The 27,376-nt window shown below is 41.5% G+C and overlaps 1 protein-coding gene and 1 pseudogene across 23 annotated transcripts in view; one reads left to right on the plus strand and one right to left on the minus strand.

The window, feature by feature from the left end:
• CPEB3 (cytoplasmic polyadenylation element binding protein 3) overlaps window positions 1-27,376 on the minus strand; it is a 240,203-nt gene that overhangs the window by 51,377 nt on the left and 161,450 nt on the right. For all 23 annotated transcript variants that reach the window (XM_054522629.2, XM_054522627.2, XM_054522633.2 and 20 more), the window contains one exon: window positions 11,077-11,195. In XM_054522629.2, the coding sequence (XP_054378604.1) occupies window positions 11,077-11,195 (119 nt within the window). The remainder of the gene's footprint in view (window positions 1-11,076; window positions 11,196-27,376) is intronic.
• LOC100447702 (succinate dehydrogenase cytochrome b560 subunit, mitochondrial-like) lies at window positions 17,197-17,916 on the plus strand (annotated as a pseudogene).

The raw sequence follows: 27,376 nt of genomic DNA on the forward strand, positions 1-27,376 counted from the left end.
GTGGCTCATGCTTATATAATCTCAGCATTTTGGAAGGCCAAGGCTGGAGGACCACTTGAGGCCAGGAGTTCGAGACCAGCCTGGGCAGCATAGTGAGACCCTGTCTCTATGAAAACCTTTTCAAAATTAGCTAGGTGTGGTGGCTAAGGTGGGAAGATCGTTTAGGCCCAGGAGTTTGAGGTTGCAGTGAGCTGTGATTAAGCCACTGCACTCCAGCCTGGGTGACAGAACCAGCCCTTGTCTCAGGAAAATATTTTTGTTGTATCTAATTACAGGATAACAGAAAACACAATTTTTTGTTTTTGTTTTCCCCCCTTGCCGCAAGGAGAAAACATATTTGTTTCCCCCCAGCAGCAAGGAGAAAACATAGGTTTTTTTCTGGTTTTTTTTTTTTGAGACAGAGTTTCACTCTTGTTGTCCAGGCTGGAGTGTAATGGCACGACCTCTGCTCACTGCAACCTCCGCCTCCCGGGTTCAAGCGATTCTCGTGCCTCAGTCTCTCAAGTAGCTGAGATTACCGGCATGCGCCACCACGCCCCACTAACTTTTTTGTATTTTTAGTAGAGACGGGGTTTCTCCATGTTGGTCAGGCTGGTCTCGAACTCCTGACCTCAGGTGATCCGCCCACCTCAGCCTCACAAAGTGCTGGGATTACAGGCATGAGCCACCACGCCCAGTCAATAAGAATGGTTTTTTTTTTTTTTTTGAGACAGAGTCTCGCTCTGTCGCCCAGGCTAGAGTGCAGTGGCACGATCTCGGCTCACTGCAAGCTTCGCCTCCTGGGTTCACACCATTCTCCTGCCTCAGCCTCCAAAGTAGCTAGGACTACAGCTGCCCGCCACCACACCCAGCTAATTTTTTGTATTTTTAGTAGAGAAGGGGTTTCTCCCTGTTAGCCAGGATGGTCTCGATCTCCTAACCTCGTGATCCTCCTGCCTCGGCCTCCCAAAGTGCTGGGATTACAGGCGTGAGCCACTGTGCCCGGCCAAGAACAGTTTTTAACACAAAGCTCAAGACTTCAAATTTCTCAAAATAACCACATATCCCTACAGCTAGAGTTCTCTCAGTTACAATTGAGTATTTAGATATTTATCTACCAATACATATCGTCAAGCTCATTTTTAACATCTCACTCTGTATGGTCCCTTCTTTAGGTTACAACACCCATCACATGAACATCCTACTGCATAAGATTTCATTTTCATTTGTTCATCTCAAGGCAATTCCAAATGGCAAACCATTGGGTGTGAACAGTGCAATCAGGTGGCCAGCTCGGGAAACCACCTGACCAAAGACTCCCTCAAAGCTGTATGTTCTTTTTCCCAAAAAGGACCTGGTTCAGAGCTCAGCTACTTCCCCCATACTCTGATTTCTTTTTTCCTTTTCCTCTTTTCAGTACCCTTCAAACTCAAGCTCTTTAGGAAAAAAGTCTCCATTTTTCTCTCCCCAATCCTACAATCCTTTTAGTCTACATAAATTGGAAAAACAATACTGCAGAACCATCAGGACTGCTCTCCCCAACAAGCAGCAGCACCCCAGCTCATCCTAATAGCCAGGACGAGTCAGCTAAACCTAGGTCTGCTGACATACAGCTGCAACAGCTCAGTTGTAGTGGTGATGAACTCAGACCCACCCCAGCTGTCAGCAATTCTATTTTAAGCATCACAGACTTCACAAAATGACTGGATTGCCCCAGCAATATCAGAAATAAACTAGTTTGTGGCTGGGTGTGATGGCTCACACCTGTAATCCCAGCATTTTGGGAGGCCAAGGCAGATGGATCACTTGAGGTCAGGAGTTCGAGACCAGCCTGGGCAACATGGTGAAACCCCCGTCTCTACTAAAAATAAAAAAATTAGCTGGGCGTGGTGGTATGTGCCTGAAATCCCAGCTACTTAGGATGCTGAGGCAGGAGAATCGCTTGAACCTGGAAGGCGGAGGTTGCAGTGAGCCGAGATTATGCCACTGCACTCCACCTGGGTGACAGAGCGAGACGCTGTCTCAATAAATAAATAAACAAACAAACTAGTTTGTGGTTTGTGAGGCATCTTTATCTCTTCCATGGCATAAGGAGTTGGTTTATTATTAATCACCGAAACTAAGAGCCACAACAATAATTGTGGTTTAGACTCTTTACAGCACACTGATATTGGCATCTCATTTCAACATAATTTCGACCACATAGCTTCCTAACAAATAGGTCAGCCAATTTCAGGAGTTTAGATGCTATCTATTATTCTCAAGTGCTGAAGAGGAAGAGATGCCTTCCTTGCATCTTCTGGGGGTAGTGGAGAGAAAGGAACAGCTAATCAGAGTCTTTAGCCTTAGTAAGACTTCTGTATCCTGGGTAGCTCTGGGGGCTTCAGCCAGACCTCCGTCAGGCCTCAAGGCAAAAAGCTGTAACTCTCACATTCAGACTATTCCTCCCATTCCCTAGATACAAGTAGTCTCCAAGTAGAAATAGAAAATCTTCATCAAAATAGCCAGGATTCTTCCTAGACAGGGAGCCAAAAGTAACCCTAGGAAATTCTCTCATGTCCTCCTTAGATGCTCCAAGTCCACCCTCAGGTTTAGGAAACAGTCCAGGTACAAAAAGGAAACTCCTGCCCCCATCACCAGGCTGCAGAGCCTATTAGCTGATGCAAGGAAGCTACAGGCTTTACAACTCCTTTGGGACCTTCAGTTACTGATGAACAATTCGGTATACTGTTTCATAAGGGCACTCAGTGCAGAAACAGAGCATGCATAAACTGCCCCATGAAAATGGTTATGTATATCTTTGCACTATATGATTTAATAAAGCCATTATCAATTAAATGTTATGCCCAGAAGACTCAAGTCAACACCTCTCTAAAGGCTTTTCTGACTGCCTCAGAAACATCTGCGTACTCTGCCCTTTGAGCACTCTCCCCATCACAACTACTCCCTCTAATACTTCTATCCAGCTATTTTAACTTTCAGGTTTTCAGAGCATCTGTGGCTCCTTAGGTCACTTATTGGTCATATGTCTATTTCCCTCTATTGGACTCTAAGATCCTCTAAGGCGGAAACCATATATTTGTGTGGATCCCAACTGCACAGCACAGTGCCTAACCATTAGTGAGTGCTCTGTGCAAGTTTGGTGTGTAAACAAATGTTTTCCTGAGGTGCTGACACTGGTGTCACAAAACATGTCCAGCAGCTGCTCTTCTACAGCTCCCAGATCACTCTCCTCACTTCCACTGAGAGCTACCTTGCAGGGGTAGGAAAATAGGGCATATTTGGTCACCAGTGGATGCCCAAGGTCTTGGGCTTAATGAATGCAAATTTCTGATGCCACTAGGTGAGACCCACTCAATGATCAGAATTATCTAGTGTTCATCATCACTGTTGATGCTGCTTCATCACTGATAAAGCATAAACATGACAGCTGATTCCCTTTTGAAAGAAAAAGCACTTTTAAGCACTTATATTGCACTACTGTGCTAGGCATTTTACAGTCACACTTAAACAGCACCACACCATATGCTCTAAAAATTATCCCTACTTCAGAGCTAAGGAAGCTAATGATCAGAAGAGTGAAGTCATCTTGGAACTGAACTCCAGGTTTGTAAAACAGTCTACATGTACTCTTTCCACTACAATCATGTTGTGTGCCTACAAGGCTCCCTGTCCTCCAGGCTACTGGCCACCAGTCACAGCTTCCAGATAGGCTCCTGGACAAGTCAACATGAATTTTTACTAGTGAGTGATTAACCACTCTTTTTTCTCCAAACTCTTTATGCCTATTTGCAATGCATCAAGAAATGACCAATGGACATTTGTTGGACCTACTAACAAAACTAGCAGTTAGCAAAGCTTGAGAAAAATGAGTTAGCAGCGAAACTATCACTGTATCCAGCTATTTTAACTTTCAGGTTCACAATCTCAGGCAATCTTGTACTCCAGCCAGACAACTTTGTCCAATGTCTACATAAATGTGAACTTTCAGCTCCATGGTACTAGGACAAGGATGTTGTTACTGGCATGCTGATTACTAAAACTCTTGAGAGGAATGTACACATAAAGGTTCAGGTTACCTAAGTTTTTCCTGGGAAGATGCCTATTCTTTGAATGAGCTTCATGGAATACTAATTCCACAGGAATCTGGACGAGTATCATCCCCAAAGCAGGTATGTAAAATGCTGGATTAAACAATTTTACACAAATGTATATATTGTAAGACTTCTCAGAACCTTAATATATCAATGTTTCCAAATGATTTTGGCTAAGGAAACTTTAATTAAAAGACAAAATGGATATACAATGCACAAAGTGCTCAAAAAATGACACCTATTACCATTATGAGGAAACCTTTTGTCGACGATCCTCTCAAGAGATTAGTCTTTGATGGGACAAGTATTCTTCAGAACACACTCTGGAAAACACTGAACATTATTCCTTAAGGGGTGTATTGGCTATTTTGTCCACTAACTACCATTTAGTACAATGGAAATGCAACATTTCTTTTTTTTTTTTTTTTTTTGAGACGGAGTCTTGTTCTGTTGCCCAGGCTGGAGTGCAGTGTCACGATCTTGGCTCACTGCAAGCCCCGCCTCCCAGGTTCACACCATTCTCCTGCCTCAGCCTCCCGAGTAGCTGGGACCACAGGCACCCACCACCACGCCCAGCTAATTTTTTTGTATTTTTAGTAGAGACAGGGTTTCACCGTGTTAGCCAGGATGGTCTCGATCTCTTGCCTGCCTTGGCTCCCAAAATGATGGGATTATAGGTGTGAGCCACCATGTCCAGCCGGAAATGCAACATTTTTTAGACCTCCCTGAAAAAAACATACTATGCTTCCAAAGATTCAAGCACTAAGAAACTCTGGACCAATTTGCAGATTCAGAGACCCAGAGCAAAAAAAATCAAATGTATAATGAATAGGAGATATTTCTCTCATTTTGGAAAAGAAATTCCTTCTTTGAAGAAATTCCTATGATGGAAAGTATCCAAACCATGATTTCTTTCTTTTCTTTTCTTTTTTTAGAGAGACAGGGGTCTCGCTGTTGCCTATGCACTGGTATGATCACAGCTCACTGCAGCCTCGAACTCCTGACCTCAAGCAATCCTCCTGCCTCAGCCTCCCAAAATGCTGAGATTACAGGTGAGAGCCACCATGCCCAGCCCCACACTACAATTTAGACCAAGAATTCAAGAAACAAATAAATAAATCAAGATCAGAAATGCTAAAGATTTCTGAGGTGGGATATGACACGCGTGCTGATATGGCTTAGCTGTGAATTCTAAGATGTGGACATACAAAACCAGATTCGAATGGGCCAAGATAAAATTATAGTTATGTGTTAAGAGGTACTAAGCAAAGAATGAATACCTATAGTAAATACATCACAAATGAAGGACTGAGACAATCAAGGTGTTCTATAACTTAGTCTCTATCTATTTGGCCCAATTTAATTTCTCTCTATTCCCTTTCATATATTTGTGCTCCATCTAACCAACCTAAATATTTTGCGTTCATGTCACACCATTTCCCATTTTCTCTGAAATTTTTATTCCCTGTACTTCCACCCTTCTCTTGGCCAACTCCACATCCTCCTCATCCTTCAAGCCTAATTCAAACGACACTTCATCCAGGAAGTTTTCTTTCATAATTCTAGCTATAGATGAACTCTCCAAAGTATATCATCTGTATCTTATTCTTTTGTTTTATCTTTGTTACTTTGGCAAATATTTGAGAACCTTTTATGTGCTAGGTTCTATAGACACTGTGTATTTATATACTTGTTTTGTGGGGGTTTTTTTTTGAGACTGAGTCCTGCTCTGTCTCCCAGGCTGGAGTACAGCAGCCCAATCTCAGCTCACTGCAACCTCTGCCTCCTGGGTTCAAGCAATTCTCCTGCCACAGCCCACCAGTAGCTGGGATTACAGGCGTCCGCCACCATGCCTGGCTAATTTTTGTATTTTTATTTTATTTATGAGATGGAGTCTCACTCTGCCGCCCAGGCTGGAGTGCGATGGCACAATGTCGGCTCACTGCAACCTCTGCCTCCTGGGTTCAAGTGATTCTTGTGCCTCAGCCTCCCGAGCAGCTGGAATTAGAGGTGCCCACCACCATGCCCGGCTAATTTTTGTATTTTTAATAGAGACAGGATTTTACCATGTTGGTCAGGCTGGTCTCGAACTCCTGACCTCAGGTGATCCACCCAGCTCAGCCTCCCAAAGTGCTGGGATTACAGGCACAAGCCCCTGCACCCAGCCTATACTTATTTTACCTATGCATTATACTATTAACCTTTTTTTTTTTTTTGGCTATTCCCTCATTACCATTTAATTAACTTTTGGACACAAGATTTTATATCAATTCACCGTACGTTCTGATTCATAGTAATCAGTACTGTGCCTTGACCACGGCAGGTACTCAAACATGGTCTGAAGGAAGGCACACCATTTTAAAAAGATGGCTGTAGATGGGTAACATTCACGATACATGATGTGGTGATCAGGGAAGGATTCATGAAAGAGACGGCATTTGTGAGGAGTCTTTAAGGGTAGGAATTAGAAATTGAGATGGGGGGCCAGGTGCGGTGGCTCACGCTTGTAATCCTAGCACTTTGGGAGTCCAAGGCGGGTGGATCACCTGAGGTGAGGAGTTCGAGAACAGCCTGGCCAACATGGTGAAACCCTGTCTCTACTAAAAATACAAAAATTAGCCAGGTGTGGTGACACATGCCTGTAATCCCAGCTACCTGGGAGACTGAGGCAGGTGAATCACTTGAACTCAGAAGGCAGAGGTTGCAGTGTGCTGAGATCGCACCACTGCACTCCAGCCTAGGCAAAAGAGCAAGACTCTGTCAAAAAAAAAAAAAAAAAAAAAAAAAAAGAAAGAAAGAAAAGAAACAGGAAGGAAGGAAGAAAGGAATCGAGATGAGAGCATAGATATTTCTGTTGGTTAAAATATGGGGTTCAGAAGGAAAGCAGAAAAAGGCAAAGTTGGAAAAAAATTGAAGCCAGACTGGGAAGGTCTTAAATAGCTGGGAAAAGGATCTGGACTGCTTTTGTAACCAAAGAGGAGTGACTGAAAAGTGCTACAGATCCCACTCATATACAAACAGGGGGAGGAGGAAACACCAGAATGACAGACACATGGGACAGAACTAAAAACTGAAGAATTAAATCGGCCTTTATTTCCAGATTCCTTATTCTTACCATTCTTTTCAATTTTTGTTTTTCAAGTTTTAAGTGGATGACCACATTACCTGAGCAATAACGTAAAGAATGGATCCCCACATAAGCATACTTTAGTTTGGTAATATGGTTTTTAAATTTATAGCAAAATCACTCTTGTATTTCAGGATATAGAGAAATTGTGATCGTGCTATAAATAAATCATAAGGAGCAGGAAGCAGGAAACTCCTCTGATAATCCTTTCAAGGTGTTTGCTATCTCACATCTCTGGCCAACATGTTCTAGAACCTTAAATAGCTCCTTCTCCACCTTCTTTTCAAGATTACTCTTTTTCAGCCCCTATCTCTGCTAGACCTTCTAGGTCCCTTGCTCTATTAGCTTGCTGTCTTGAACCTTCAGGTTCAATCTATTAATATAGTCAAAAAATAGAGTCACTTTGATGAGAGGGATCACTGTGCACAATATCTGCCTGCTTCACTGGAACCCTTGCACATGGACACAGCTGTCTTCTGATATGCCTGGGATACCTGAGCTATGAAACTCCTCTTACTGGAGAAGGAAAAAAAAAATCATAGATCTAGAAGCTCCTCAATACCTCCTCTTGCTCTTGCCAATTTGTCTTCCCATTCTTTGGAACTGAGGAAGTCAACTAATTAGGCCATAAATACAGTTCCTTCTGCAATCTTTCAGGACCAGACCTATACACAGAATAGTCTGAGTTGAGTAATTTAATAAGAAGTAGTCACTGATGAAAAATATCTCCCTAATACAACCTGAAATCCACAAATTTGGAATTCATTTGAGTTAAAAAAAACAAGTATGATCCTGGACAAGATAGGTGAAAGGAGACCTCACTATCAGGTTCTGCATTAGAAAAACAATCTGATTAATCTGTTCCAAAGGGAACAGGAGTTTGAGGGGAAAGGATGAGAAAGAAAGATAAAGGGTAGAAAATCTGCAAGGTCATTTTAGAACATGGTATATTTCCAAGAAGAAATCCAGGGAGGGTCAGAAAAAATGAAACAACAGAACAAGGGCACTGGGATCCTGAAAGGTAGAAAATAAAGGCCAGCCAAGCCAAAAGCTGGGAGCAAGGAAGCACCATGGCTCAAAAAAAGTTTGGTGAATGAGCGCCAAAGGTTGACTTTGCCTCGAGCTACTGCCAAGGTCCTCATTTACTTCCAAAGGTTCAACACAATTCTTACTTTTTTTCCCCTCATGGGAGCATGCACAATGAGGTGGAATGTACCAGAACCTAGGTAGGGACGTATGAATAAATGAGGCGGGGGGTGGTGGTGGGGTGGTAGATGTGGAGCTAAAACCAAGTAAGAGAAGGTTTCAAAAATAGAGCCAAAAGAGTGGAACCTGAAATAGGATCCAGTTCATTAAAATTGCAGGTGTTTGGGGACTTTTAAGTTTCCTATCCTAAGTTTTACTAAAACTGTTTATGCTGGAAATTCTGAGTATGCCTGGGTCAAAGAAATGTGTGATTGGTAGTCGCCATTCAGAATTCACCAAGCTACAATAAAACTGCTGCACTTGAGCTCAGAAAATGAAAACTGTAATAAGGCAGAATTTGCCAAAACACAAACAGTGAAAGTTAGTCTCCCCATAAACATTTCCAAAACAGATTAATTCTACTAATTATTTTCAAAAGTCCTTCAATCCAAGGATAATACATGTGTTTCTACTGAAAACACTCAAGAGTAATGGCACTGTCACCACAACACCTCCATCTGACCCCTACTGCGGCTCACTCCCTGCTCAAGAGACATCCTGTCCAGCTGAAGGCTTGTCCCACAAGGCATATTATTCTCCTTCCCTACAGAGCCAGTGACATAATTCTTCCAAGGTATATAAACTCTGTGTGTTCACCTCTAGCTTCTTAACCTGTATGGACATAGTTATTTCAATGTGTACTACTATCCCTCTGCCTTTTTATGTAGAAAAATTTATTTCTAATTCTCTCCTACAGTGTGTGACCTTAAACCTTCCTAGCTCACTCCAGCTTTTCTCCAACTGGCATGCCAGTAGCAGAGGCTCTCTGGAGGTTGAGAATTTACCTCTCAGATATCTGATCCTACCAAATTGGGTACAGATTTTTTTTTTTTGAGACAGTCTCACTCTGTTGCCCAGGTTGGAGTGCAATCATGCAATCTCCGCTCACTGCAACCTCCGCCTCCCGGGTTCAAGCGATTCTACTGCCTCAGCCTCCCAAGTAGCTGGGATTACAGGCACGTGCCACCACCCCCAGCTATTTTTTTGTATTTTTAGTAGAGAAGGGGTTTCACCGTGTTAGCCAGGATGGTCTCAATCTCCTGACCTCGTGATCCGCCCGCCTTGGCCTCCCAAAGTGCTGGGATTACAGGCGTGAGCTACTGTACCTGGCCAGGTACAGATTTGTGCGTGTGGAGGTGGACTTGTTTCTTCTTTGGGTACAGACTTTCCAAACTCATACTACTCCAAAATTTGGCAACAGCCTCCAAATTTGAAAATTACAGTGGCACTTTTATACTGGCTAAAATCCTTGCCTCTTTTTCCACATCATTTGCTTACTCTCCAATGAATACTCTCAATATCCCCATTCTTTAGTAGTTCTCTCTTCTGCTTTAAGTGCTGTACTCTCCCCTTTATAGATGGCCAAGTCTCAACATCATTTTTTAGCAAACAGTTGTAAACCCTGTTCAAGATGTCATCATCCTTCTCAACAGATATTGCCATATAGCTGAGTTCTAATTTTGCTCTATTGAATCCTATGTAGGACTGACAACACTAGCCAGTTATATTTGTACAAGTATCTGACCTCTACCAAATGCTTTCACATTCATTTTCCTCTTATCTGAGCCTCTCAACAACCCAGGGAAGAATGATTATTTTTCCCATCTTCCAGGTGAGGAAACCACAGTTCAGCAAGGATTAGATGATTCATTCAAAGCCAAGCAGATGTTTAAATGCAAGAGTCAACACTCAAACTTCTATATTCAATCCAACTATTTCCCCATGCACATTTCTGAAAATAAACCTAGCTGCTAAGTAGGCCCCACAATTCCAGTGCTAGTCATACAGAGGCCGCTGCAGGCCCTGTGGTATATACAGCTCTGGTCTCTTGCTCACTCTGTGTCATATTTTTACTCTATTTGCCACACCTAGCACCAAGCCTTGACACACAAACTCACCTCACCCTACCCCTGCCAACTTCCCACAGATCCCTACTTCTGTCACATAAATGAAGTTCTTTTATTCTGCTCTGAACATGATCTTGCCCCTTCTCCACTGATAGCTCTTCTGCCAGAGAAAGGACACAATCTTCCTCCCTTATCCAGTGACTTATTCATACTCTGGCTCAGAAGCCACAAACTCTTAACCACAAACTCTGTATTATGATTTTAGCTCCACGTTCTCTGCCCTTCTCCTCTCCTGCTCTGTTGAAACTATCCATTTTAGAGTGTAAGCTGCTGACCCAGAAGGCTCTATTTAACTAGCTGTGGGTACCACCCAGCACAATGCCTTGCATTCAGAGGCACATAAACATCAACAATTATGACCTGTTTCAAAAATAAATAACTCCTGTCCTTGATCTGAAATAATGACGGAAACCAGCTGCCAAAACCGCTAAGAGCATTATTTACCTCAATTCAGAATTTCTGAATAGGAATTAGCTTAAAAGAGCTGTAAGTGAAAGACAAGGACATATTTGTTTACACACAGTCCCAAAGGTATAAAATGAAATACTGAGTAATTTGTTATTAGTTTCCCATCACCAACGAAAGTCCAACTCTACTGCATAGCAAGGCCAAGCTGGGTAAGAGGATCCTAGTTACCAGCATTTCCATTATCAGAAAGAGGAGGTCAGCTATTCCAATAGCATATGTGCTCTGGAAAAGCAACAGCTGGCCATGTATTACTTACTGGCTTATCCTTGATGGTGGGGCTTGACACACACAGGTAGAGTTTCCCATCTTCTTCTAGGCAGGCATCTATCAAAGCTTGTACTGAACTTTCCTCCTGGAACAGCAGAAAGGCATAGCCTTGGGGAGAGCAAAAACAAAAGGAGGAAGAATCAGTACATTAAACTCAAAGTACCAATTACAAATTATCTGTTGTTTCATTTTGGCAAATTCTTACTAAAATCTAAGAAGTTCAAGTGGGACAAAGGGGCTTTGTCCAGGAACTAAGTTAGGTGCTTATTGATATTACCTTGTTTAATTTTTACAATTACTCACAGGAGCAAGTTTAGAACACATCTATGGAATTTCCACTAAATACATCTGGTTATCCTTAATGAGGGCAGGTGGACTCACCATCGGCCTTAGCCACAACTAACAAGTAGCCAGGAAACAAGCACCACCTGCTTTCCAATTTCTACAAAGCTCTAGGCTGGCCACATGCCACAGGGATAAACCTTGAAAATATTATGCTAAGTGAAAGAAGCCAGACAAAATATGTCCAGAACCAGCAAATCTATCAAGACAAAAAATAGATTAGTGGCTGCCTAGGATGGGGAAGCTGGAGGGAATAGGCACTGACTTTCTTTTTGGGATGACAAATTTTCTAAAATTGTGGTGATGATTGCACAACTCTGTAAACATGCTGAAAACCACTGACATGCACATGTCACATTGGTGAGTTGTATGGTATGTGAATGACATTTTAACAAAGCTTTTTTTAAAAAAAAGCTTTGTTGACACACAAACACACACACACAAAGCTTCAAAAAAAGTTTTTAAAAAGGCCAACCATCAGCTGGTGTGCTTTTGCCTGCCATTTCTGATGATGGTGCTCTGCTTCTCTAAGAGATACCCTCTTGGCAGATACAGTAGGTCTAGAAAAATGGACATTAGCTGCAGGATTTCCATAGACACAGCCAGTTTTGTTCAGTTTAATTCCATAAGATTTACCGAGTAACTGATACAAGCGGGACATATCCATGGTTTATGAAAATACTAAAATGAGCAAGACCAGGTTCCTCTTTTTTTTTTGAGATGGAGTCTTGCTCTGTCACCCAATCTCAGTGCGGTGGCACAATCTCTGTGGTATGATCTCGGCTCACTGCAACTTCTGCCTCCCGGGTTCAAGAAATTCACGTGCCTCAACCTCCCAAGTAGCTGGGATTACAGGCGCCTGCCTTCACATCTGTCTAATTTTTGTATTTTTAGTAGAGACAGGGTTTCACCATGTTGGCCAGGCGGGTCTCACACTCCTGACCTCAAGTGATCCATCTGCCTCGGCCTCCTGAAGTGCTGGGATTACAGGCGTGAGCCACCACGCCCGGCCCCAGGTTCCTCTTGTAAAGAAACTTATGAAGTAGATGACACAAACATTTAGACAATTAACTACTCAGTACAAAGCTGAGGGAGATAAGTGGGGACAAAATGTGTCACTGAAATCATAAAGAGCAAAGGCCCAACTTGGGAGAATCAGCAAAGACTTTAAAGAGAGCAACAGATATTCAAGGGGCCACCTGTTGCACTTGTGGCCACACTGGCATTCATAAATTACGACTGAGCAAAGGCCCATCATGAACTAGTCTAAGCTTTCAACTTCTCTACAACCCTGCTAGCTTTGCTAAATCTCTCAGCTGTCATTCCTCAACTCCCAACTCTGCTATTAACCTCAAAGGAAACCATCATCAATACTGTTCTTCTCTGGTACAGTGCATATCAGAAGAATGTAAATGGCAGAGAAGGATAAGAATCCCCACATACAGAAGATTCTCACACATCAGAGGTGTTTAATTCATAATCAACTGGCTAAGAAGCAAAGCTCTCTGGAGTCCTGGGCAACATGTAATGACAGTGGCAATGGATAATGGTTATTCGTTTTTAGCCTTTTCTCCAACTTCCAATCTACTATATAGAGCATCCAGGCAAATATAGCAGAAAAAAAGACCAGCCACTCCCCAGCATAGCAGGCAGAAACTAACACACAGGAAAAGGCACCAAATTGAATGGGCAGCCATGTAGTTGCGAGAGAGAGACTGCCAAGGTTTTAGGACCCAGAGCTGTTTTCTGGGCTTTGGTCTCATGCTGCATAGGTCAGAAGATTCTGTTGATGGCTAGTCAGGAAAAATAAAACCTGACTGCAAAACTAGAAAAGACAATAAATACATGATTTCTTCATATCCTCTTTTGCAAACAGTATTGAACTATCACCAGGTGCCAGGGAATCTTAAAAATTCAGTGTTTTCACTTAATATGAGAACATTAATTCTACTTACTAAAGATAATATTAGAGATAAGATGGGTTAAAAAGTCCAAATATCACAAAGAGGAGGTCTCAGCAGGTTCTTTCAAACCTCCTGTCTTACCAAGTTAAATACTGGTACAGATATCCACAAAGATCATAAGCATATTGAACATCCTGCAGTCAGAGTACTCCATCTATGTATATACTGTATTATGTACACATCAAAAAGGCCTGGTGATAGGGCATGCCCAGTGAGTTGGGGCTTTCTCCTATTCCTTGCCTCAAGAAGGCCTCCTGGCTGACTCCATTTTTCCTTCACATCACTGCCCACCCTCTGCAATCTTCAACATCAAATCCAGTTTTGCATTGACCTTGGGCATCCAAAGAAAAGGCGGTTGTCTCCCTATAGCAGCTGAGTAGCTCCCACAAAAGCATGCAGATTTTCACTTAGGCCCATCTCACAGCCAAAAAATATCTACACTGGCAGTAGATAGAGTAAAAACAACTGGGAGTCACAAGTAAAAGCCCACTACAAATACTATTATCAAGAGAAATATCTATAAACAATTTCTCCTTACCCAGGAAATGGTCCATAACAGTTTACCAATTTCTTCAGGATGGCTCTTTTACTATAAATAATCCTGTGTCAAAACAATTATCTTTACTCTGAGGTCACCAAGCTGCCATTTTCTGTAATGGCAATATTCTCTCAGCACTGTAGATAAGAGATATGGCTGAACTCTCCCCAGCCCCCAAAATCTGGGCTGTAGTTCAACAATTTCTTCTAACTCTACTTCCCACTTTAGGCCTTCCAACCAAAACAGAATTCACCAGAAACACCCAAAATCACTCTTGAAAACAACTTTATGATATCTTCACCTGCTAAAACACCTTCTGACACTTCAAGGTCAAGCAAACCCAGATGACAACAGAAATCAGAGGATTTTTTAAAATCAGGAAGAATCTTTCAAACACATTTCCCTTTTGATCTTGAGAAATTTAAAGTCAAAGTAAACAAAGTAGAAAAAGATCCCTTCAAGAATAACAAGGTCAATGTGAGGCGGAAATTCAATCAATGATTTACTAAAAGGTAAATTGCACATGGTACTAGGAAGTGTTCTGGACTAGGAGACAGAAGGTCTAGATTCGAGTACAAGTCCTAACATTTACTAGCTATGTGATAATAACAGCTAATAGCTAACATTTGTTGAGATTTACTATGCACCAGACACTGTTCTAAGTGCCTTGTGGACATTAACTCATTTCATATTCACACACACCGTATGTGGTAGGCCCTATTCTGAATTCTGCTATAATTATATTTAAGAAAATCACACAGAGTGATTAAGTGACTTGTTCAAGATCACCCAGTAAGTGGTGGAACCATGAACTTGAATATTAACATTTCTGAATCTTGGCTCTCTTCTCTGTCAAATGAAGAAACCAAATATTTGTCCCAACTACCTTACAGAGATGTAGGTTGTAAGATAATGTATATAAAGGTGTTTCATAAACTAGGAAGTCATGTGAGTATTGATTTTTCTTTTACTGCATTTTCAATTATTTCTGTACTAGATAAAATTAAAGTTGAGTTTTTGCATATGGTCTCATTATAAACATTAGAATTCAAATTAATAATATGCACTTTCTATTTTGCATTTGCAAGCATTTGGTGAATAAACAGAAGTAACCTAGATACTGAAGAAAAGCACTAATTAAAGTTACCTGAATGACAGGCTGAATATTACTGCAAACAAACAATAAAGTGACTGAATATCTGCTTTCATATATGATTAGCCATTTCCCCCACAAGAATGTCAGATGTAGTATTATTTTCTGATTTTAATATATTCTAAAGTAAAAGCCAATTATGCCTATAAACGGAGCTTCTCTATTAGTTTGAAAGGTATTAAAAAAAAAAAAACTTGGCCAAAAAATTATCAACTTCCTCTGCTCTCTCTTGCCCTCAGACCCAGTAACAGACAATATGATTATAAAACTCTTCCAGTTTCAGAAATGGTAACCTGAGGAGTATGTGGGGGCTTCAGTGATGTGGCAAGCTATGAGAGGCCCTCAGCTCCAAGCCAGTCTATGAAAGCAGACAGGGCTCTGGAGGGAACAGGAGCAGTTCCTAGTCACTGTCACCAACACAACCGAGTTACAGGTAGAATGGATGGCCGAAAATTCTTTGCTTTCCCACTGATGCCAAACAGGTTGGGGAAGAAGGGTAGAACACTGAGGGATTTTTTTTTCAACAATCCTAAATTGATCAATGCAATTTTCTGGGAGAAAAAGGAACACCAAGGTTTGGGAAGGAACTTAATTAGGATAATTCCATTTCATTGCCCAGGTGTGTGAAGTGTAAATTTAATTAAAATATTTTTTTCTTTTTGTTTTTTTGAGACAGAGTCTCGCTCTGTCACCCAGGCTGGAGTGCAGTGGTGCGATCTCAGCTCACTGCAACCTCCGCCTCCCAGGTTGGAGTGCAGTGGTGCGATCTCGGCTCACTGCAACCTCCGCCTCCCAGGTTCAAGCAGTTCTCTGCCTCAGCCTCCCAAGTAGCTGGGATTACAGGTGCCTGCCACCATACCTGGCAAATTTTTGTATTTTTAGTAGAGACGGGGTTTCACCATCTTGGCCAGGCTGGTCTTGAACTCCTGACCTCATGATCCACCCGCCTAGGCCTCCCAAACTGCTGGGATTACAGGCATGAGCCACCATGCCTGGCTTTTTTTTTTTTTTTTTTTTGAGAAGGAGTCTCGCTCTGTCACCTATGCTGGAGTGCAGTGGTATGATCTTGGCTCACTGCAAGCTCCACCTCCCAGGTTCAAGCCATTCTCCTGCCTCAGCCTCCCGAGTAGCTGGGACTACAGGTGCCCGCCACCACACCCGGCTAATTTTTTTGTATTTTTAGTAGAGACGGGGTTTCACCATGTTAGCCAAGATAGTCTCAATCTCCTGACCTCGTGATCCGCCCACCTCAGCCTCCCAAAGTTCTGGGATTACAGGTGTGAGCCACCGCGCCCAGCAGCGACTTTTTTCTTTTAATACCTGAGAACACATTAAGTATAACAACCTCCAAAATGTTCTTGGCTACCTTTCAAAAACAAAGCTTCTTGATCTCTTAAATACATAATTTTTCATGATATAATTTTTAAATATTTGATACCTAGTACAAATTATCAACAACTCTACTACCACAACTATCAGGTACTAAATGCTCACAATGTTCTAGGCACTTTGCTAATAAATATTTTACATGTTAGCTCATTTTATTCTCACAGTAACTCTATGAGGTAAATACAGTTGTTATTATTACCATTTTACAGATGAGGAAGATGAAGCTTGGAAAGGTTAAGGGAATTCTCAAATTAAAACCCAGGAATGAAATCTGGAATTAAACCAGATCAGTTTCCAGAGCCCATTAATTTATACCATCTCATCTAAAAATGGTAAGATAAACTTTTAAATATCCCTAATAAAGAACTTGCCTTTAAAATGTCCTTATGACAGTGACCATTTGACAGTTTTGTTTTGTTTTTTTTTTTAAGATGGAGTTTCGCTCTTGTGGCCCAGGCTGGAGTGCAATGGCGTGATCTTGGCTCACAGCAAACTCTGCCTCCGGGATTCAGGTGATTCTCCTGCCTCAGCCTACCAAGTAGCTGGGATTACAGGCATGCACCACCACGCCCGGCTAATTTTTGCATTTTTAGTAGAAACGGGGTTTCACCATGTTGGTCAGGCTGGTCTCGAACTCCTGACCTCAGGTGATCCACCCGCCCCGGCCTCCCAAAGTGCTGGGATTACACGTGGGAGCCACCGTGCCCAGCCTGACATTGTTTTAATAGCAGTAAGTGGTCACCCTGTGCTTTAGTCCTATAATTTAAGGCCTATGTAGATATAATTGCTACAAAGCCCACAAAAACTATATTAAAGGATATTCTATAAAACAATGGGCATGGACTCTTCTAATGATATAAAAGACAAAAAGCCTAGGGAACTGTCTAAATTAAAGGAGATTAAAGAGATATAACAACTAAATGTGGGACCCAAGATGGCTGCACTCTTGCTGAGACATGTTGGCCGACATTGCCTCCGAGCCCACTTTAGCCCTCAGCTCTGTATCAGAAATGCTTTTCCTTTGGGAACCACAGCCAAACAAGAGATGGAGCAGTTCTGGAATAAGAACACAGGTTTAAACCACCTGTATCTCCCCACATCACTATCTACAGTTGGTCTCTTCCCACGGCGATGGCCATCTGCCACCGTGACACTGGTACTGCTTTGAGGGCAGGGGCCTCTCTTTTTGGCATGTCGGCCCTGTTACTCCCTGGGAACTTTGAGTCTTATTTGGAGCTCGTGAAGTCCCTGTGTCTGGGGCCAGCACTGATCCACACAACTAAGTTTGCACTCGTCTTCCCTCTCATGTATCATACCTGGAATGGGGTCTGACACTTGATGTGGGACCTAGGAAAAGGCCTGAAGATTCCCCAGCTATACCAGTCTGGAGTGGCTGTCCTGGTTCTTACTGTGTTGTCCTCTCTAGGGCTGGCAGCCATATGAAGAACGGAGGTTCCCAGCATCATATTCCTACACTTTATTACATTCACCCATCTTTCTGTTTGTCACTCTTATCTCCAGTCTCGGAAAAGTTCTCCTTATTTGTTTAGATCCTTTTGCACTTTCAGATCCCCTTGGAGCAGTAGAGTACCTTGTAGACCATAATAGAGGAAAAGGGTCTAGTTTTCCCCTTTTTTCTAAAGATGGGGTGGCTGCAAAAACTCCCCTTTTTTGCCCACAACTTGCCTACTCTGGGACTAGAAGCAGTTATTCTCTTTCCATATTGGGCTTTGATTTGTGCCAAAGGTCAGCTTTTGGCTCCTTCTTCCTGAGACAGTAGAAACAATATCAGCTCTGTGGCTTCTGCCCGGGGGACTGTGGGTGAGGCTTTGGGTCCCACTGCCTGTGGGTTGCTGGCTTAAAGGACAATTCTGTTCATTGGTGAGGGCCCAGGCCATTAACACCTATGCAGTGCTATTCAAAGAAGAGATGTGAGGGTGGAGGGGAATTAGTCTATCCCAGCTAGAGGGAGATAAAGAGGGCTAGTTAGTTCTTGGAGCAGCTGCTTTGAGGAAGAAATATATATAGCTTTTGACACAAGAGGAAGATCCAGAAAACTATCATTGAACATATTAAAGGTTATTTATTTTTCTTGCATTTCCAGAAAATCCTCTTAATTTTATGCTTTCTCATCCAAGTCATGCACCATTTTTTTTCTGAAACTAAATTAAAATACTCTTTAAAGAAAAAAATCTAAATGCAAGTTGTTGTATCTCTTGAGTGGATCTTGGATTTTAAAAAAAAACAAATTGCACCGGGCGCGGTGGCTCACGCCTGTAATCCCAGCACTTTGAGAGGCTCAGGCAGGTGGATCACAAGGTCAGGAGATCAAGACCATCCTGGCTAACACAGTGAAACCCTGTCTCTACTAAAAATACAAAAACAAACAAACAAACAAACAAAAAACCAAATTGCTAGGCCGGGCACGGTGGCTCACACCTGTAATCCCAGCACTTTGGGAGGCCAAGGAGGGAGGATCACGAAGTCAGGAGATTGAGACCATCCTGGCTAACACGGAGAAACCCTGTCTCTACTAAAAATACAAAAAATTAGCTGAGCGTGGTGGCAGGCGCCTGTAGTCCCAGCTACTTGGGAGGCTGAGGCAGGAGAATGGCCAGAACCCAGGAGGCGGAGCTTGCAGTGAGCCGAGACTGTGCCACTGCACTCCAGCCTGGGCGACAGAGAGAGACTGTCTCAAAAAAACAAAAAACAAAAAAAAAAAACAAATTGCTGTAAAGGACATTACTGAAACAATCTGGATATTTCTTGTTCTCAAGAGATATGTGCTGAAATATTTAGGAGTGAGAGTCTACAATTCTTTTTTTTTTTTGAGACAGAGTCTTACTCTGTTGCCCAGGTTGCAGTGCAGTGGCATAATCTCGGCTCACTGCAACCTCCGCCTCCCGGGTTCAAGTGATTCTCCTGCTTCAGCCTCCCGAGTAGCTGGGATTACAGGCAAGTTCCACCACATCTGGCTAATTTTTATATTTTTAGTAAAGACGGGGTTTCGCCCGCCTCGGCCTCCCAAAGTGCTGGCATTACAGGCGTGAGCCACTGTGCCCAGCCTACAACTTACTTTTTTTTTTTTTTTTTTTTGAGATGGAGTCTTGCTCTGTCACCCAGGCTGGAGTGCAGTGGCACAATCTTGGCTCACCGCAACCTCCACCTCCCGGGTTCAAGCGATTCTCCTGCCTCAGCCTCCTGATTAGCTGGGACTACAGGCACGTGCCACCACACCCAGCTAATTTTTTGTATTTTTAGTAGAGACGAGGTTTCACCATGTTGGCCAGGATGGTCTTGATCTCTTGACCTGGTGATCCACCCGCCTTGGCCTCCCAAAGTGCTGGGATTACAGGCGTGAGCCACCACGCCCAGCCTACAACTTACTCTTAAATGGCTATTGGGGATATATATAAAAAATATATATTTTATATATATAATATATAAATATATATATAAAATATATTATATATGATATATAAATATATATAAATATATATAAAAATATATAAAATATTATATTATATTATATATTATACAATATACAATATATTGTATATTATATATTATACAATATACAATATACTGTATTGTATATATATTATATATAATATATTATATGTAGTATAATATATAATATACAGTACATTGTATAATATATAATATAATATACAATATACAATATATTGTATATTATATATTATACATTATATATTAATAATATATTATATATAATATATTGTATAATATATAAAATATAGTATATTGTACATTATATAAAATATAATATATTGTACATTATATAAAATATAATATATTGTACATTATATAAAATATAATATATTGTATATTATATATTATATATTGTATATTATACAATATATATCATATATTATATATAATACAATATATATCATATATTATATATAATATATAATGTATAATGTGTATCTATTATATATAATATTATATATATATAATATAGAGAGAGAGACAGAGAGAGCACGCGAGAGAGCATGCACGCACAAATGTGGCAAAATGCTAACAATTGGTGAATCTAGAAGAAAGCTATGTAGGTGTTCACTGTATTATTCTTAGAGCTTTTTTGTAGGTTTGACATTTTTTAAGATAAAAACTTGTGGAAAAAAAAACTACAAGGTATACCATTCTAAAAAGAGGTGTGTAGTTTTTTTTTTTTTTAAAGAATCAACAGTTCTTAAAATCAACTAATACTATTAGTGATGTATTTGTTTAAAGTACCAACTACAAATGGAAAAAAAAAATTCAGCTTGTGGAGCTGTATCCTGAACCACTGCAGCATTCATAAAATGGCAGACCAAGGAATGGCTGGTTTTGGATTGAGATCAACCCTAGAAGGAAAGGTCCATGGCCCGGACAGACAGGCAGCTCTCTCCTCTCACAAAATCAGGCTTCTTATTACCAGTGACCTTCCTAGAGAAACCTAAAGGGCAGTGCTCTAGCCAGAGCTGCCTGAGTTCAGACTTTTTTTGGCACAGGCAGTCTGTCCTAAACATTCTCTCTGACTTTGGCTTTCAGGTCAGAGGACTTACCTGGTTTGCCTCAGGAGACTTTTTTTGGATTCAATTCAAGGGTACCAAAAACATTTAGGAGATGCCAGGTATGATGCTAAGTACTGAAGTTGCAAAGATGAACAAGCCAAAGAAGAACCCTGATCCGGAAAAAATCAGACTGTAAATAACTAATAAGCAACATTAAAAGCGCTATGTTGGAGGTATGTCCTACAGGACACTGGGGAGAAAAAAAGGTAGCAGATTTGTCCAAACATCAGGGAATACCAAAGAGCAAAGGCCATATCTGACCCGGAGGCTGATTACTTTTCCAGAAAGTAAGGGCATTCCAAGTTCAGGAAGGTGCACAGGCCAAGGCATGGAAAGGCCAAAGGGTCAAGTCACTTGGACAACAGTGAGCAGAGTTCATTAGTTAGAGTACAGGATTGAGAGTGGTGGGTGGGAAGAGTTGAAGCAGCTCATCAATCCCTGCCTGCAGCAGACAGCACTCACTGTAGGTCTCTGAAATGGATCTCTTATTCATTTTCCTCTTGAATGAGGATACCTGATCTCCAAGATTTACTCAACACTTATGTAATCTACACACTGCAGGGGAATACTGTCATGAGCAAATTCTTGTTCTTAAGGAGTTTATCTACTAGCACTAGAAGATCATATAGAATAAATTCACAGAGAACTCGAACTTAGGAACAATGCATTAATGATCCTAAGAAGTATTTTTGTAAACATATTTTTAAAAGTTGGACTTCACAGAAAGAAGATCACTTTCAGAGAAGACATGAATAGAGAAATCAGGAAAGGCTTTCTGTAGGTGGTGGCACAGGGGCCAGACCTTAATGGTACGACATAGGTGAAAACATTGAAAACATGGAGAAGACATTCCAAGGGAAACAACTAATCTAAGTTAAAATGTAGAGGTAGCTTTGCAGATAGATACTGCCTAAGTGCATGAACTCCTAAACACTCCCCTTAGATTCAGAACTAAACATATTTCTTTAACAATATTTACTGTGTGGGGCTGAGACTTGATTCTAGCCTGTTTTGTGTTTTCTACGACACTAGTAACTTTCTTTGTGGATTGGTTGCTTGGCGGCAGGGGTGGGAATAGTTGGGAATGGACAAGAAAATAAGCAGGCAGAGTAGAACCACCTCAGAGTTCAAAATTGGTAATCTACTTCCTGTGTTCTTAGTAAAGTCTTGCAGTCCAGGCAGTGACCTGGGGCATTTGGACTTAAAATCTGCTGTTTATATAATCACACATTCCCTATATAAAGAGGTCCTTGTGAAGTCTGCCAATCTGTCAGTTCTAGTCACAGTCAGTTCAAACAAGCACCTGACCAAGGAAACTGAGACCAGACTGGGGGTGTGGGAGAGAACTGGTCAAACTAGTTGGGTAATTTTATGATTACTGAGCATTACATTTAAGTCACAGGCAAGGACGCTAAGATTATTCAACACCTAATAAGCCTAAGTATTGTGTTGGTGCTTTCACGCACTGCCTCACATAATCCTCTTAACAACACAACGAGTAGTATTAGATAAGTAAACTGAGGCTTAAAGGTTAAATTACTTGCTCAATGTCATATAGCTAGTAAATGCTGATGCCCACATCTGAGTCCACAAACCTAGCTTACGCCCCACTGCCTGTTACTCTCCCTCAGTCAGCAAACAACTGGGGAACTCTGTTTCAATCCAGGTGATGCTCTCCTATGGACAGATGAAGCTTTAGTCTGGCCTTGTGCATATACTGCCTGAGCTTTGATAGTCTAATTTCTTCTCCTCCCTGGACTTTAACTTTCCTCTGATCAGTTCTTAATGCTGTTTCAAATGAGTTTTTTCTGTGCCACTCTTCTCAAGACTGAAGTGGGTCCAATCTCTTTTGAAAGACAACCCAGGTCTTTGCTCTCAGTTTTCAAAAAATTTCACCAGACCCTCCTAGCTGGCTTCCCATTCCTAACTCTTCAATTAACATATCCTCTGTTGGTCTCACCTGCTCTTAGCCTTAGCCCTATCTAACTACTGTCAGCAAGTCCCAACCCAAGCTACACCCTCTTCTAAAACATCCTCTCTGCCTCAGTCTGCGAAATTTCCACCTTCCATTTCAGTTCCTAAAGTCTATTTTCTCCTCAATAAAAGTTCTCATCAGGAGGAGTTATGACTTCTCTGAACTAAACAAGCATTTCCCATCACCTCTGCCGGGTCATAGCACAGTGTGTACTTATGTGACCTTGAACAAGATGTTTCTGTTATTTATGTGGCTGTTCAAGCTGTGTCCTGTGGACTATATATTCCTAATGACTTCTTTCTGTACAGTCCCTCAAACTATAAACGCTTTGAAAGCAAAGACTAACTTTATATAGTTCATCTTCAATACAATGCTGAAGAGACAAGTGTTTATAAAAGTGCAAACTGAGAGTGTGCTAAGCTTTTAAAAGCAAAGATAGATGGACTCCATCTGTCAAAACAGAACAAAACAAAACAAAAAGCCCACCCTTGCTATCACACAATGCAGTTTCCATGTTTTTACAAGAAAATCCTTCCTGGGTATGAAAACCACAATCAAGTAAAATATTAAAATATAGGATTCATAAATCACCAAACAGTGTGAGCACTATAAGCCAGGACCTGATTTTTTTTTTTTTTAAAGGAAAACAGAATGTTACTCAAAAGATGACAAACTGCAAAAGGTTAAATACAGGCTAAAACGCTTGGCTTCCCAACTTGATCAGTTTACGTAACTCAGAAGGTGGAAAAACTTGGAATCTGGCCTAAAACAACACTGACTTATTTCCATTCAAGTTATGCTACAAGGGAAAAAATGTGAAGTTTGAAAACTTTCCTTTCCAAAGCCAGATTTAGACAAGTTGAAGGAAAAAGAAATAAATGCTACACTGCAGCCCACTGCAGCTCCACAATGGCCTGTTTTTGCCCACTCAAAGTAGATTCTCTTCCTTGTTCCTCAAGCAGTATCTCCTTAGCTAGCTGGCTTGTGTTCAAACTGAATAGCATGTGGCCTGGCTTGTGCCAGGTTCACAAACCATGCTGGTATTGCATAAACTTCCACAACTACATGACCTTGGTCAAGAGGACCAGAGGGCAAGCCAGCCTAGCCAGTGCAGAGGACATACGGAATCACCAGCAGAAACAGCCATTCAGGAATACGAACTTTTCTAAAAGTGGGTGGGAATCATTAGTGCACAAGGGTTTGGTCACTCTTGTATAAAGCTGTGTGCCTATTTCTGTTTACCTGGACCCTGTGCCCCTAGACTGCTGAAGCTGACACTGTAAGCTGCCCAAGTAAGCTGAGAATGACAGCCTCCTCCATTCCACTGCCAGCATCATTGGCTTCTGAAAACAGTTTCAGAGCCAGATGGCCAAACTCATGTACAACATCTGTAGCTGGCTGCCATCATTGCCTTTGCCCAAGAGGTCTCAACAGTGGTAGCACAGCTGTGCTCATTGCACAGCAGATGCCAGCTCCTTCCCCTGGGCCCATATTCTCTGTCCCACTATGAGAGGTGAGGCTATTGCAGTATCAGGATCAGCTCTTAGTGCAGAACAAGGGGTAGAAGGCTCAGGGTGGACAGGCATTTTTTGGTAGCTCCAGTGACAGCAACTTTGGAGATGGAATATTTTCCCAGTGGGCAATGAGGGAGGTTATGCTATCTATCATCAAGCTTGTCATGTCCATCTTACCTTCCTAGTGGCCACATTCACAGCTGCATGCTAAAGGAAACAGACTTTTTTTTTTTTTTTAAGACAGGGTCTCACTCGGTTGCCCAGGCTGGAGTGTAGTGTGGCACAATCTCGGCTTACTGTAGCCTTTACCTCCCCAGGCTCAGGTGATCCTCCCACCTCAGCCTCCCAAGTAGCTGGGACTACAGGCATATGTCACCATGCCCAGCTAATTTTTGTATTTTTTGCAGAGATGGCATTTCACCATGTTGCCCAGACTGGTCTTGAACTCCTGGGCTCAAGTGATCTACCCGCCTCGGCCTCCAAAAGTACTTGGATTACAGGCATGAACTACCACACCTGGCCCTAGAACTTCTTTTACTAAGTAGTCAAGGATTCTAGGGCCCTATCATTAGGATGACCTATGTCACAGCTAGGTGTTAAAAAATGAACTGGGTCAATCAAATTCCCTCTCTCTGGAATTCAACTAGAAATATGAAAACTATACAAACTGAGTCATGACAATGGTGGGAGATTACAATGGATAATTAGTAACTTCCACTGTTCAAATCCCTGCAGCTTACCACACCCTAGTACAGCCTCCATGATACCTGGTTATATTATAGCTCCTGTTCTTGGACTCCCCTTGTCACTCATAACCACACCCCTGATTTGAGGTAGCACAAAAGAACTTATCCTTGCAGTCAAATAACTCAACTACCAAGCAGTTCACCCATGTCCAGAAATAGCGTGGCATCATCCATGAGGCAGAATTCCATGGTTAAGTTATGGCTAAAAGGCAGCTCAGACCTACAGCCCCAGGCTAACCCACCTCTTTGGAAATACTCCAGCTATGTGAGTATGACAAACAGAATACAAAGGCTCAGGAAAAAGCCAAGGACCACTTTCGTTTTCAAATGTTAAAATGTACCTTGGGTCATATAGCTTAAGATGCTAATTTTAATGTAAAATCCAGCCTTGTAAATAACAGCATTATCTATCAGATTATATAGCTTAAACCTGTCCTCCTTTTCCACAAATCATACAGAGCAGCAAAACAAATAAAAATAACTTTATTATCCACCAGATAAAATAGTATAAACTATTGGTCTGTCAGGTTCAAGTCTGTCTAATAAAAGCTGTGTGTTCTTATGAAAAGATACTTCACCTCTTTCAGTCTCAGTTTAAAATAAAGGTTGCATTAGAATGAGATAATCTTTAAGGAACTTTCCAGCTCTAAAATGTGGTGGGCTCTACTCTCTGATCAAGTAATGAACTCATGATCTGCCAGGATACAATTCATTCATCTAATAGATACCTGGAGGTCATTGAGCCAAGTATGCAAAGTACTTGGTATAGAGCAGTGAACAAAATATAAAAAATTCCCTGCACTCATAAAACTTACATTGCAGTCTGGAAAAAAAGTCAGAAAAACACATCTAATTTTTTCAGGTCATAATAAGCATTTTAAAGAAAAATAAAATGAGGGTAAAAAAGAAATAAATTGGCCAGGCATGGTGACTCACATCTGTAATCCTAGCATTTTGGGAGGCCAAAGCAGGAGGACTGCTTGAAGCCAGGAGTTCAAGACCAGCCTGGACCCCATCTCTACTAACTAAACAAGTAAGTAGACAGAAAATGCGAGTAAGAGGAATACAGAAACAGAGGATACAGGGGCTAGACATTTGAGCAGTGTCTAAGTGAGAAAGTGCTCCATTTAGAAATGTGGGGGAAGGCCTGGTGTGGTGGCTCACAACTGTAACTCTAGCACTTTGGGAGGCTGAGGCAGGTGGATCACCTGAGGTCAAGAGTTCAAGACCAGACTGGGCAATATGGTGAGACCCCATCTCTACTAAAAAAATACTAAAAATCAGCCAGGTGTGGTAGCACACAGCTGTAATCCCAGCTACTTGGGAGGCTGAGGCATGAGAATAGCTTAAGCCTAGGAGGTGGAGGTTGCAGTAGGCCAAGACTGTGCCATTGCACTCCAGCCTGGGCAACAAAGTGAGACTCTGTCTCAAAATGAACAAACAAAAAAGAAATGGGGGAAGAGGGTTTCAGATAAAAGGAAGTACTAAGGCCCCGCAGAGGCCTCAGTTGTCTTGTTCAAAGAATAGCAAAGTAGTCAGTGTGGCCATAGTGGGTAAGGGAGAGAATGATAGGAGCTAATGTTAGAAAACACCCAAAATTCAACAGATGAGACCTAAGAGGAAAAGATTTAAAACACTTCAAGTACAAGACTCATACCAATGTGGCCCCTGGGTTCTTCAGGGGTGCACTATACACCAAACACAGAAGCAAAAAGGTAAGTTCACAACCACAATGTACCATTTATCTGACTTGAAACTAAGCACAACATTTGATACAGATGTCCAAATTAGCAAAAACTTCATAAAGAAAATTGCTTTGGGAAGCCAAATAATAGCAAATCTGGAGTCATTAATATTTTCATTTATTTTAACTGTGGTTAAGTAACCGTCACAAAATTTATCCTACAGAAAATAATCTGAAAGAGAAGGCCATGTACAAAAATATATCAACAGAAGCATTACTTCTAATAACCCTTCTTCTAATAACCCTTCAGAAGTATCCAATCTTTTGGCTTCCCTGGGCCACATTTGAAGAAGAATTGTCTTGGGCCACACATACAATATAGTAACACTAATGATAGCTCATGA

The sequence above is a fragment of the Pongo abelii genome, chromosome 8 (genome assembly GCF_028885655.2).
Source record: "Pongo abelii isolate AG06213 chromosome 8, NHGRI_mPonAbe1-v2.0_pri, whole genome shotgun sequence".
In the NCBI taxonomy this organism is placed as follows: domain Eukaryota; kingdom Metazoa; phylum Chordata; class Mammalia; order Primates; family Hominidae; genus Pongo; species Pongo abelii.